General features: G+C 39.3%; 1 protein-coding gene across 3 annotated transcripts in view; it reads left to right on the plus strand.

The window, feature by feature from the left end:
* Window positions 1-14365, plus strand: part of ARHGEF28 (Rho guanine nucleotide exchange factor 28) — a 122778-nt gene that overhangs the window by 63466 nt on the left and 44947 nt on the right. For all 3 annotated transcript variants that reach the window (XM_066180737.1, XM_066180738.1, XM_066180735.1), the window contains 5 exons: window positions 4453-4583; window positions 6999-7300; window positions 9838-9982; window positions 11262-11373; window positions 14116-14155. In XM_066180737.1, coding sequence (XP_066036834.1) covers window positions 4533-4583; window positions 6999-7300; window positions 9838-9982; window positions 11262-11373; window positions 14116-14155 — 650 coding nt within the window. In that variant the 5' untranslated portion in view covers window positions 4453-4532. The remainder of the gene's footprint in view (window positions 1-4452; window positions 4584-6998; window positions 7301-9837; window positions 9983-11261; window positions 11374-14115; window positions 14156-14365) is intronic.

Here is a 14365-nt window from a genome sequence, read left to right on the forward strand (position 1 = left end):
GCGTTGTGTTCTTGCCATTTTCTGACACAGATCATTCAAGGCTATACATTTCCTTACACTAACATAAAACATGTTTTTAATTACTGCTATGATGATAACATGCTTTTTTTAAGTTATAGAATTTGTAAAAGCTTTGTGGCTGGTAAAATGTGCCGCCTTTGCTGTGTAACTCTACAATATTAGAGAAGATGCAGAGAACTTGTGCCTAGTTACTCTTTGGTCAAGGTCTTTTATTTTACCCATGTTTGGAGATTATTCTTCCCAGCATGAGATCTAAATGACACATACATACATCTTGACTGTTTATCAGGCATATGGCAGAGAGCCACAGACTCTTCTAAAGTAGGCATGTCTTTATTCTTTTTCTGTGATCACAGTGTAGAGCCAGAGGGTATTCAATTCTGGCAGAAAGATTAGCTTGTTGAGCTGTGCTCGCTAGGTTGTTTCAGTAGCAAAGCCAATTCTCCTCTGCTCTGTTTAGATCATTCTTACTTTAGTAAGCATCTTGAGATCCATTTCCGGTACCTTCCAGAACCTAAACTCTTCTGGGGACACCTTTGCCAGTTTGCTCTGGCAGTCCTGTTTATTTCACAAACTATGCTGAATTTTTGCATCTGCAGTGTGAATAACCTTTTTGAATGCCTAGCAGAGATTTCTGAGACATTTCATTTGAAAGTGGATTTTGTTGGTACTCTTCATCTTTCAGGCAAGTGCAGCCTTGTTGCATATTCCTGCTGGTACCCAATAGAGTGTGCTGTTACCTGCTGCCATGTTAACCTGGAGGAAAGGTCTGCTGATGGTCCCTGTAAGATCAAGAGGAGGCTGTTAGTGGAGTTGTAGGAATGCAGTGTGTGGTATTTGGACATATGCAATGATTTTGTCACTTTTTAAACTACATGGGCCTTTCTGGTGGAAGCAAGAACAGTCAATGTGTAATTAATATTGGTCTCCCCCACATTCAGCAAGGCTTTAAACTTCTCATGTTAAAGTTAGTTTGATGTTGTCATTCCTTCACGTGTTTGAAATTGAGGGGCTGAGGGGGCAGAGTGGGAGTAAAGAGGTGCAGTGGGGTCACTGCCACTGTCACACTGCCATTGCACTCAATGATCTTGAAGGTCTTTTCCACTGTACATAATTCTATGATTCTATGAAGCCTCAAATAATTTGTTACCATTTAAAACCCCAATGAATATTTAGTCATCTCACATTTAACAACAGACTAACTGGAGCATCTCCAGGAAAACATAAGGCATTTAACGGGGATAATTAATAAAAGTTTACAGATTGAAGATGCTGCAGGCAGTGTATTCTGCTACAGCTTGTACTTGCAGCATCTTTCTCCAGAATTAGGTTTTTACTCTTGTACAGAATTTTAAAACAATGTAACGTTGTTAGAAGGGGGATTTGGTTTCTTTCTGGTTTGGGATATGCAGTCCACTAAGTGACTGTAGAGACCCCATGTGACATCCCACCCTGAAGGGGAAGAGATCACCCAAGTTGCTCATAGATGCTCATGGTCAAAATGAAAAAAAAAGTCAGAGAGTCTGCAAAAGCTTAAAAATTGTAGTAGTAAATTGCAACGTGGCATGGAAATTGTTATAAGGTAGTTCGTGATATCCTTCTGTAAGGAGGACACCCACAACAGTGGGTTTTGGGTAAAGAGGTGGGTTGGAAGGGAAGAGAAAGAGGGAGATGTATTAAAGAGGGGGAGTGAGATAAAAAGGGAGATCACCTGTCCTGGCTTCAGTGGGCTGTCCAGGGTCCTGGGGTTCATGTACAGCTTGAGGAGTATGTTTATTTAATTTTTTTCATACCCTGGATCTAAATTTCTTGCTTTCTATACAAATGAGTAATCATGCACAGTCCATTTTTCTAGACCATTCTGGAACTGGGTCAGAGGGCTTTGGGGATGTTGGGTTGTTTTGACGACTCCTCGATAGTCCATTCCTGCACTTGAGCTGTATTGTGTTGTGCTTATCTCCAGGATCCAGAAGAAGGATATTTGTCTCAGGAAAGTGCTGCCCCAACTCTTGAGCCACATCCTGCTCCTTCCTACATCATGTCATTACTGGCAATCCTTGGCTGGCTCCACAGCTGTCTGTCTGTCAGTGTTTGGGACATGCACATCACTCCCCTTTATCTCTGAGGTTTCTGCACCCCAGCAGTGGGGGCCATTGCTGAAGTCAGGAAACTGACTTTTTAGGCTCAGGTTTACACTGTGATGTGGGAATCCCTAATGCCTGGGCTGTTTTTTGGGGGTATGTGTAGAATTTTGCCAGCATAGCATTGGAGGTGTATGCCACCCTTATCTGTTTTACCAGTGGGTTTATATACAAGAGGGAGTGCAGGCTGGGGAGGGTAACAAGCATGCAAGAAGGAATGAAGAGTCTGAGACTTACTTTTTTGCCTGATTGTTAGTTTAAGACCAACCCTTGGAAAGCTTTATTTGCCACAAGAAAGTACTGCCAATTTTGCCAAATCACATTTTTGGATGATGTGAGCTGCCAGAGCTTGCTGATCTGCTGTATAAAACAAGGCTTTTATATTATTTATAAACAAAGGCTTTGGGATCTTGTCAGACATAAGGAAATGGTTTGCAGCTTGAGCAAGCTAAAAAAAATATGACAATAAGATTCTGCAGGACAGAGAAACAGAATGAGATGTGTAAGGATGTTTTAATGGAATGAGATCCCATGAGGCCTGCCAGGCCTCAAAGCCAACTATTCATAGTGTGCCATTTCTAAATGGGAATTTCCATATTTCTCTAAGCATAGAGGTTACTGTTCTTTGGCTTTATGAGATAGCATCTTAAAATTAAATAAAAGCTGTGGTGTATAATTGCAGATTTGGCAGTAGTCTGGGACCTTTTTTTTTCAAAGCAACAAATGCACCAGATTTTAACACGTGTTGTTTCTAATCCAGTTGTATTTTTTCATTATGAATTTTCTTGCAATCTAATATCTATAAGCATCTTGGATGGGCTTTGAGCAACCTGATCCAATGAAAGATGTCCCTGGGCATGGCTGGGGGGTTGGACTACATAACCTTTAAACTTCTCTTTCAACCCAAACCATGCTATATGGCTCTGTGACCTTCCAAAACAGTTGTGTTGCTTTATTAATATAGTGTGGAGAAAGTCTTCAGTGGTATCTTTTCCTTTACACCTCTGTAGAAAATAGATTTCTGATGCAGCATAAAAAAGATTTAAAAAATAAAATTCCATAACAGACAAACTCAAATTAAATTAATTGAGTGGCTTGATTTTGGATATTTTGCTGGGTGCGGTAGTTTCCTCTATCACATCATTTTTTCTCTAGTGTGTCTCCATTCACTTCCAATGGCAATGCTTGACTTACTGCATTTTAAGGAAAACTACATTACTACTGTGATTTTTTTTAGCCTGTTTTCACACAGTCTACAACAAGCCTGGTTTCTGCTTTGTTAAATTTTATTTGTTTTCCATGAAAATGATAGTCCAGCTCAAATGCTGGTCTGGTATGTGCTCTTCATTCTTACAGCCAGCTTTAAGAGAAGTGGGCCGGCAGGACAGGATTTCTGCATCCCAAAGGCATAAAATACACAGCCCATCCAGGTTGTTTTTTTTTTTAATATTTGTAGTCATGAGCACACTTTTGAAAACCAAACTATGGATTTCTGTTAATGATTTTTGGTGAAAATTATCAAAAGCTGATCACATGCCGTATTCATCCTAAACATTCTGTCCCTGGATCAGGTCTTGCTGGATTGCTGTCACTCTGTAAAGGCAGAGTGGTATTAGTGGTATTTTATTTTTATCCCTTTTGCAATTTTATTGGGTTTTTTTGTTTGTTTGTTGGGGGTTTTTGGGGGTTTTTTTGGAGTTTTGTGGGGTTTTTTTTATTTTTTTTTTTTCTTTTTGTTTGATTGGTTGGTTTTGTTTCAAGAACAGTAATCTGATTTCTTGATTTAAGATTAGTATTTATGTGGCTGCCAGTAGGTAGAATGTTTTAAGAGAATCATTATTTGACTGCAATTGAACAGTATTTCATTTTTTTAATGTATCAGATGTCAGGTATTTAATGTAAAAGCAGAATCATGCATAATTCTTACCAGGCCATTAATCTTGTCCTGTGTCCCCCTGCAACCACAAATCTCTGCAAAGTTCTAGCTTAGGTGGAAAATAAAAGCTTTTGCTAACCAAGATAGAGGAACACTTATTTTTCAGTTATGTGAATGATTTTGTGGTACTCTTGAGAGTCTTGTCAGCTGTAGGCTTCCTTGAACATATAGCAAATGTTGGGGGCAGTTATGAGATGAGCAGGTTTTGATGTAGTTGCACAAATATTACTCAAATTGTAATGCTAAGATTTGGTGTTTAATGCTTAACTTAGCCATTTTTATGGCAGTATATGTACAAAAGAAGGAAATTATTTGAGATCTGATGGCAAATTTCCCATACTTTTTTTTTTCCAGAGCACAGACACTCTACTCTTGATGTTCTTAGGAAATTGAAGTCTCCCCCTACTCTCTTTGCTGCAACCAGACTTTCTCCCATGCTGAGTGGAAGTGATGAAGTATATGCAAACTGCATGGTAGTAGACCAAGTAAGCTTATAATTGATCTTCTGGCTAATTTTTCTTTATCTTCTGTTAATTTATTTGCATGATAGTAGGATCTTCTGGATCTGTCAGCGGTGGTGTGCTATCAATTAATAAAATTCTAAACCAAAACCAGTAATATCTTACTCAGCTATATTTTGTGACCTTTTTTATGAGGTTTCTTTTAAAAGATTCAGTCAATTATAGGAATTATTCTCCCTAGCCTGCAGGAAGACCTCTAAGGCAGGTGTCACTGTCCCTTTTGTGTGTTTGTTGAGCTAAACAAATGTGCTTCCTTCTGGGAAGCATTTACAATATTACTTGCTCACTTCAGATTTCTGAATTCTATGTACATTCACAATTTTGCTGGATAATTTCAGAAGTTAATTATAAGCTCACAGTAAAGCTTACAGGGTCAACAAAAACAAGAAACTGATGAAAAGGTGAAGTTGATGTCCTACAACTGTCATGGAAAATTCTGATATTGGAGATCCTGGCTAATATTCCCAACACTTGAAATGACCTAAAGTGTCCATACCAAATTATATTTTACATCACTGTGTAGCACCTGGAATCTTTCTTCCATGGTCACACTCAGATACCATAATTTAGGCCAGGGGCATGAATCTGACTAGTCACAACATGTGTTGGTGCTTGGGTCTAGCTAAACAGATGCCAGGTTCTGGTGGTATGTAGCTATTTTTCAGTGATGCTTTAAATGATTTATTTATTTGTAACCTGGTTTGGGCTCTCCCTTGCCTGGAAGTTGGAATACAGGAGTAAGAAATTATCAGACAATGTTAGAAGTCTGAGATTTTGCAAGTGTGATTTTACCCCCCCTTCTTTGCCCTCTGCCCGTCCCTACCCCATTCTCTGAAATGCTTCACCCACTGCATTCACTGCAAATCCAGTTCATGCACATCCATTCCCTCAGCTGAGATGGAATTTTAAGTCAGAGGTTGAGTGTGTTCAAAATGGACTGAAGAGATGTAATCTGTATTAGAGATGAATCTAAGAGATGAATGTGTGTGATAATGACCCATGAGTGGGCAGCTATCAGGGAATTTATAAAGTGCAGTCTTTGAATCTTTAATTTGAGCAATATCAAGGTTGGAAGGAAAGGACAGAGCTGCAGAACTGCATCTCCATTACAGATGGAGATGTTACCCAAGTGTGCTGCTCAGGGGACCTTCAGCTTGGGTTGCTAACCTTTGCTCAGTATGTGGTCATGTTCTACTTTTTAAAATTGCTGATTGAGGCCAAAATCTCCCTTAAGCACCACTCAGCAGGAGCCAGAGTGGCTGCTGGAGAGGGTCCCTCTGGTGCTGAGGAGGAACACTGCCCAGACAGGAATAACTTTTCAGGGAGGAACATCTGCAAAAGAGCTGGGAAAAGCATTTCACCTTCATGCATGTCATGTGCACAGCGCAACAGAAGTATTTCCAGACTTGCATGTGCTGTGTCTTTGAATGCAAATGTGGCCTGCTGTAAAAGTGCCAGCAGTTCTTCCTGTCTTTAACTAAGAGAAACATAATTAAGATGGGGATGAAAGCACATCTCAAGAGGAACTGGAAAAGAGGAAGTCTGCAATCAGAAAGACCAGGGTTTTGGAGGCTCATGAAATCCTTCCTTTATCCTTGCTTTTTTACAGGTGCTGTTTTGGACATTGAGTGTTTTAACTGGCAATGTGACTTTTCAATATGATTCAGTATCTTATTACAGGACTGTTGCCTCTAGCTAAAAGACTAACAGTGAACTGTATTTTAGTGTCTTCTGCAGAGTCAACAGGGAATTCAAAGAATTATTTTTAACTAGAGTCTAAATCCCAATCCTTGTACCTGAGAAAATAAAATTCCCAAATCCATTCCTGTCTTTGTGCAAAAGGAGAGGTGCTTCAGGCCCTGAATTTTTTAATGGTAAAAAATAAGAGTCCTTTCCCTTCCTTCCCTCGAGAAACTCTGTTTCAGGTCATGTATATTTATATCAAAGCTTAGGAAACTGGTGCTGAAAAATTAAAAGTGCATGATGTGTAGGCTGATTTTTCCAAATTAAATTGCACAATGTTTGAATTCTCTTCCATATGTCTCCCACACTAATGTATTATGCATATTTTTTGCTCAACTCTAGGGTAGTTTTTAATAAAATCTATAAATATATGTATCAGTACATTTAATAAAAGATGTAAATATGAGTAAGAAATTCCGTAGACTTGAAAATACCAATTAATTTCTGCTCTAACCAGGGAGAAAAGTAATGCAAAGTCTAGAATCTATTAGTCATATGAATTGCCTTAATTAATGTGGTGTAGAAAGTAATAGGGGAAAAAACCCACAAAATACGTGGCCATAAATAAAATGGCAAACTTCTCAGGTCCTTGTTTCCTGACAAAATGTCTTACCAGCACTGATTTTTTACCTGCAGGCTGAAGACTTAAAGACTAACTACATTCATGGAGATGGTGATAGCAGTGAAATGTGTCTGAATCCCACCAACTCAGTCCTGATGGCTAAGAGCTCTTCATCCCCCTCCCTTGAGGAGAATGATCAATTTATCTATCTCCCGAATGAAGGAAGTCAAAGGCCAGTAAAAAAAGAAGAAAATGCAGGATCAAGACACACCATTTCACCTTCTCATCAGTATGTAGCAGATTCTTATCTTCCATTCAAGACCCATGGATTTATTAAGGATCGGGGCCAACTTTATGCTGACATGAAAAGAAGAAGGTATGGAATTGAATTGATGCTATGCCCAGAACAAGGATTATTTATAACCACCTTTTGTTTAAAAAGGTGAAGCAGAATCTGAACTAATAAATAGTATTATTGGGGTGAATTCTCTGGTTTACATCACTAATATTTATTGTCCTAATAATCTGTTTTCATAAAATAGCTGTGAAGACTTTTTTAACATATAAAATTGTCTTCTTAGTAAATGTGTTTTGAATGCAAATGGATACTTTCATACTTTTATTTCTTGTATGCAAATATTCTTTACAAAATAAAAAGAAAGAGTCAGTTCTTCACTGTCACTGCCATTGGGGCATTTTTAACAGATAACAGAATGTCACAGTGGTTCTCCTCAGCTATAAATTCCATTAAGAAAATAGTTCAAAATCTGTTGAAGTCTCTGGGAATCTTTCAAGTCTTTAAAGAGGCCTGTAGAAGGACTGTGTTATTCCTGATTGTGTAGGTTTTCTTATCTCAAAAGATGCAGTGCAGAGTGTAGCTGCTGTTTATGATTGGTTCAGGCTGTTTTCTTCTCCATTGCTGATACGTTGCTGCCATTTGACTGAAGACCCTCCTGCAAATGGCTTCAGAAATGCAGAGAGTTTTGAAGATGGAACTATAATTTTCATTAAAATTAAAATTAAAATAAGTTTTAAAATTAAAATTAGGTCATTAAAATTAGTTTTTTAACAATTAATTTAAAAATTAAAAAGATTTAACAATAAATTTTCTTGATGAAAAGATTTTATTGCTTCTTTGAACAGATGAGATTCCCTCTTATGACAGAGGAAGTCTGAATCTTGCTCCCACCTTTGAAGGATATTAGGGCTAGTTGGAGGTAGAGCATCAGATCTATCTAAAAACAGTAAGGAATAGAAGGCTCATCCAATTATTATTCAACGTGGGCAATAAAATTTTCTCTTCCTTAATTCTGAGTTTCATTTGCAACTAGGAGGAATCTTTAACACAGATAATATAATAAATGCCAGACAGAGTTTTTCTTTCACAATCTTTTTTTTGGTGTTTGGTTTTTTTGTTTATTTGTTTTATTTTGTTTTGTTTTGGGGTTTTTTTTTTCCTTGCTAATTTTAGGGATGTCATGTAGAATACTATAATCTTCCTATGCCTCTAGACAGGCACATTTTTATCTTACATATTTTTAGATAGTCCCACCCCTTTTAGGACCTTGGTTAGGTACCTGTATGAGAACTTTAGGAGTGTATATAAATTTGCAGAGACATGTGATTTGCCTTAATATGTCATATGACATATGTAAGTGATACAAATATTACACATAAAATAAGACTAATAGTGTGTAATTCTATTTTTAAACTGGCTTTTTATGTCAGAAAAGTTCCCTGGAGAAGTTACCACAGTAAGTCATGGATGCTTGTCTGTTGACAAAGACATGTACTTCTTTTTCAATTTTAATGTGTGACAGTAACTGATAATGCATTTATATAACTTGTTTCTGAGATGTCACGTGGGCTATTACTCAGAAACATTGCAAAATATTGTCTCCAGAATTGTAATAAGGAAGTATTTCAGACAGTAGAGATAGATATGTGCTTCAAAAAAGTAGTGGTGTGTGAAGGAATTTTTGAGCTATTATCCCTGGTAGGAACTCCGGCTATTTAGAAATACCACACATAATTTAAAGTTTTATGTTCTAAGGCTGGAATGTTATTGCAGGCAGTCAACCATTCCTTCCAGTCACTCTGATGAAAAGACCATGAACTTGCTCTTGCAGGTAACAGGACTCATCCTAAGAAACTCTGATACTGCTGAACAACCTCAGTGCACTCTCCTGCTCAGGAACCTTTGCCAATAAAATAGTCTCTATGTGTTTGACGTATTGATTTAGCGAGAGATTTTTCAGTCTGCTTGTTGCTTTCTATGTTTTTAAATGTTTATCTTTTGAACTGAACCTCATGAACTATCTCAAGACCCTCCTTAATCTATTTTGGTGTTTTTCTCTTCCATCTTCTGTCATGAAGTCACAGATGAAGATAAAAATATGTCTGTGAACAGCCATGTCAAACCTTCCAAATACACACACACATATAATATCCATCTACACCCACATATCTTGGCACTGAAATCTAAGGTAGTTCTCTCAGTTCCACTTCTTGTCTCAGTTCTCCTTATCTTCTTTGTAGTGAGACAGCTTCATGTGTGGAACAAAAAAAAAAAAATCTCATTTTTCGGGAGGTGCTGAACACGTGTCTAAAAGCCATAATCCAGAGGTGACTGGCTGTGGTGGGAGTATGTGTGATCATGGGTGATATCTGCAGATATCTGCACTGCAGGTCCATGACACAGTGTCAGAGGAGTCCTGGACAAAGAAACTGAGCACCTTACGGGGGACTGCAGACTTGAGAGAGGCCTCAGGGCATGGTTTGCTTGACATAATTGTGGTGGTTTGGGCTGTCATTGTTCAGAGGATTCAGCTGTGTCTTTGCTTGTTGCATGAAGGTTTAAGTAAACTGCTATGAGGAATTCAAGGAAGTTAAAGACTTTGTTGTCTTGTTCAGTTCCAGTCTCGATGACCTTGAGGTTGACAATGGAAGTGGAGGTGTGTCAGACAGATCTCATGTTCACTACCCTCCCCTCAGCTCTTCAGAGGCTATGGCTTCTAGCAGAGATGGATTGGACTTTCCTACCAGTCTTCGGCCCAAGGTACTTGATCCTGTCTTGGTTTGAACTGTTTTCCTTTTAAGTAAATCACTGAAACTATGCAAGAGACATTTGAACCTGAAGGGAAAAGATGAGTTCCCAGTTGGCAGTGCTAGTCTCTCCTGAGACCTCTCACACTGAGTTGTGAAGGTAGAACTCCCTGGGTGTGGCTGGGCTGGGAAGAAAGCAGCAATGGGAAGGAAGTGTCCATCAGAGATTTGTCCCAGCTTTCAAAACGACACCATTTATCAGGAGTGATTCAAAGGAAGTATTTCAGGTCCAGTGAATCAGCATTTTTTAACCAAAATGTATTTAGTGAGAAAATGTTTAACCAGCTCTAGTTATGTGAAAGAGTAGTGATTTGCAAAGTGTAAAACTGGCCTGCTTCTCGTCTTAAAACAATTTCTAAACTCAGGGAAATTCAGTTGGGCTGTCCATTGACCAGTGTAAATCTCTTCATTATGGTTTTCTGAAGTATCCTGTCGATATTAATTTTCTGAGATCTTCAGACACATACATAGAGTTATTTCTTGTTTGCAGAGATTCTTTGTGGTTTTTTAGATCCACTTGTTGCCACTGTAAAACTTTTTCTGACCTTCAGCAAATGATTACATGAAGGGAGAAAAAGAGTTCAGCACAAACATGAATTCTAGTAGGGCTACTTTAAAAAACAATAAGCAAGCATTTTACAGGAGTTTTAGGAATAGTCTCTATTGAAGTGTAAATGATATATCAAAAGTTAGGGGATTTCCTTTCAAGTCTTCCTGTTGAGATATTTTGTAACTGGAAAATGTTTTCAAATACAATAATGATGAAAAAAGCAAAAGACAACATAGAGAAAAGAGAAAGAAGTCAGTTCCTTTCTTTGGAAACTCTGACATCAATAATTACCAAGGCATGGCCGAAGTCTCCATGAGATGTTCTTGAAGTATTAAAGTACTAAGATTAGCCCCTTCCTTGGAAAAAGAAGATAGTTTGGTCATCAGAAATAATGGCCAACAATACTGTGTGTATGTCACCTGTTACCAAATTGGAGAAGAATGTAAGCTTTCTTTTAGTCTCCTAGTCTAACTTGCACCCACAACTAATTTCCTGCAGTACAAAAAAATTTATCATGGTGGAAGTATGACAGACTTCCTTAGAATTCACAGGAAGTTGTCAAAAATTCAACTTGAAGTCAAGAAAATTCATGCGAGTGGCTGGCTGTTCCTCATTTACTTTGTTTCTGTTGCTGCTGCATTTCAAAATGACATGAGGTTTGATTTGCTGTAATTTCTCACAGGAATGTGCCGTGTTTGGGATTCGGTCACGCTCCTATTCCTGCTCCTCACCCAAAGGTTTGCCAGGGAGACATCGCCTTCCTTGTGACTTTGCAGTTGGGGATTCAAACGGAGGTCAGTTCTCTGGCTTTGCATTGTTCAATACCTGCCTGCTTCAGGCCCAGTGCTGATGACTTTCCTTTACAGAGCCCAACAGTGTGCATGTTTGTGACGGTTTTGGCTTCTGTTCTTCTCTGCCAAGGTCAGGATGAATAACACGGGAAACGAAGATGTCGAGTTTGGACTTGGAATGTTTATTATATCTTATCTATTTACAGTTTTGACAGGCTCAGGTACTGTGAGCTTAACTAGCAAGCTAGGGAAATGAGGTAGAATTGAGTGCTTCTAACTGCCTCCTGATACAGATGAACACGTGGCCAGAGTATAATAAGCCAGGCGCTAGTGTATCAATCTCTGAGGGTCCAGCCTTTGTAGAGAAGTGCCTATAATTAATTTGAGCGAGGCTGCTCCTCCGAGGTGCTTTGTAAATCAAAAGGTTTAATAAGGAAAAATACCAAAATAACAAATGTTACAGAAAACAAATGATAAGCCGCACACAGGTGTCTGAGAAATCTCTGACACCTTGCTAAGACACCCCAAAAAGCTTTACTTCCTTTTGTGCTCCTTCCTAAATACTGAATGTTTTAGGAGGGATAACCTGGCTTGCAGCCAATAGAGGGAGATACAGGGTTTGAAGAACGGTTACAATATCCAATAGATGCTTATCTCTTGGCACTAAGCCAATCACTGCCAGGAGGATATTGAAGTTTCTGGGTTCTTTACCTTAAGGGGTGAGTCTAAAATTTTCCCTATATGGAAAACATTAAAACAATTTTTTTTTCCCCCACTGGGTGTGGGAAATGCATCCCTACACTCTCCAAGGTCTTTTAAGTGATAAGTACCCAATACGAAGGTGACACCTACATTATTTATGGTTTTGACCCAATCATGACTACCCAAGGTCTGTAATGCAGGTCTTTTTCACCCAGTTACAGAAAACCACCTAAGCCCATGAAGAAGAAGGAAGAAGGGAAAGAAGTACTCAGACAACACCCAAAATCCTCCATCTTGACTCATATATATTACTATATACTAAACCCCCAAATTCTAAGTTTCTAGGATTGCAACATATGTTAGGTAGCCCTCAGGTAGCCCTACCATCACCGCTCAATTTTCTCCCATCTACAGCTCTGTCATGCCCGTGATACAGCCACTGATCTTGAGAGGGCATACAAAGAGGGAAAGCAATAGCCACAAAAATGAATGCAGACAAGGGCAGTGATCCTCTCTTTGGAAGATTCTTGGCCTAGCCTCCTGCTAAGTGTCTGACATAGACCAAGAGGAAGCTTAGGATGACACAGAAGAGGCATCAAACAGGGCAGATGGTTCCAGCTTCCCAGAGATCCTAGGGAATCTCTAAAACAGAGGTGGGGTGTGGTATCTACAGGCTGGGAAGCAAAACCCATCCACTTCATCAAGTGGAGCCAGAGATGTCTCTGCATGAAACTTGTAAATTTTTATGACTTGTTTCTGACATGCTTTTTTTTCAGACACACAGTTTCATACTTAGAAGACAAGACATCCTTTGCTTAGTGAGGGTACGGGTTATATTTGAAAACCGTGCAAAGTGTGAAAAGCATACTCTGTGCTTTTCATACAGCTCACATCACTTAAAAGACGCCTTCAATATGCTCAGGTTTAAAACATACGACCTGCCTTGATTTGAGAGGGAATTACCAGGCTGTCACAGTAAAGGATTTGTACCTGCTGGAGATGGTGTGCTCATTAACAGTGATCCTTCCCTCCTCCAGGCCCCTACACTCTGATTCAGTGTCTCAGCTCCACAGTGCTCTTTTGCATGAGGCTGTCTTCATCTCCCATGGATACCTGGCGCTGGTTTCTTACAGAAGCATCCTGTGGCACAGGTTGCGCCTGACAACTAACTGAAATGCCCTTTTTGTTTTGCTGCCTCTTTGGTAAATACTCTGGCTCTTGCTGATTTGTCCAAAGAGATGCTGATTCAGTAAAGAGTGTTTAAGCCAGTGTCTAACTTCAAAGAAAGTATAGTCTGGTGCTTTGACTTAGGCAAGTGCTTATCTTTCTGAACCCTACCTGTGGTAACTTTGCTAAAAATGTCTGCAAAAGGGAGTGACTTTTAATTTGAAAATGGTGGTGCTCCCTATAGTTTTGGGCTTATTTTCTTCCAAAACAACCCAACTGAGTTGTTTATCTTTTATTTTGCTTTTTAGAGAGTTAGTGAAAAGTATCTCCTTGAGTCATCTCTTTATAGGATCATGGAATTGTAGAAGGTACAAATCTGTAGCACATTAAACATCCTAGGCAATACTTAGAGGAGTAATAGGATTCCTCTTTAGGAGGATTAAAATTTTTTTAATGATAAAGCTGCATAAGATGTGTAACTGGAAATGTTAGAAGAATGTGATTAAGATATTTTACAGAAATTATTATGTAAAAAGTAATATGAAAGGTGAGTCATTCAAGTCTGTGTTGTTAGGAAAAACAAAAGAAATGATTTTTGCTGTTCTTAAAAACAGCCTGTTTGCAGAGACTGGTATCACAGAAGTGATACCCTTCTCAGTTCTGGCAGATCCCGTCTGCTAAAAGCTTCGTAGGAAGAGGTCTTAACCTAGAAAAAGCTGTTTCTAATGTATGTATGCATGTTTTTGCCTTCCTAATTTCCAAATGACATTGCAAACCCGTGGTTTGGTAAGCTGATGGCTTGGTGGAGGTGTCGAGTTCCAAACAAACCCGACGACCTTGCAGTCTGAGTGCCCTGTGGCTGTTTGTGTCTTGCAGAGCGAGCCTGCACCCTGCCCGAGCAGAGCCGGGAGCAAAGGTACGGAGAGCCGGGAGCAGGTCTGTGCAAGAATGCCATCTAGGGAGGCCTGTGGGCAGGAGACCTTCCACGAGGGCTTCGAGCAGCTGTGTAGAGCCCCGTGGCTTCTGTGAACTCATGCCTAAACCGTGTGCCAAGCTCAGCCCAGCTCTCACCGCACACATCCCGCAGCAGGGATTGGGCTATCTGCTCAATCCTTCCAAGTAGGGA

This window comes from Chamaea fasciata, unplaced genomic scaffold (genome assembly GCF_029207755.1).
Source record: "Chamaea fasciata isolate MVZ Bird 193981 ecotype frontalis unplaced genomic scaffold, bChaFas1.0.hap1 SCAF_4, whole genome shotgun sequence".
NCBI lineage: Eukaryota > Metazoa > Chordata > Aves > Passeriformes > Sylviidae > Chamaea > Chamaea fasciata.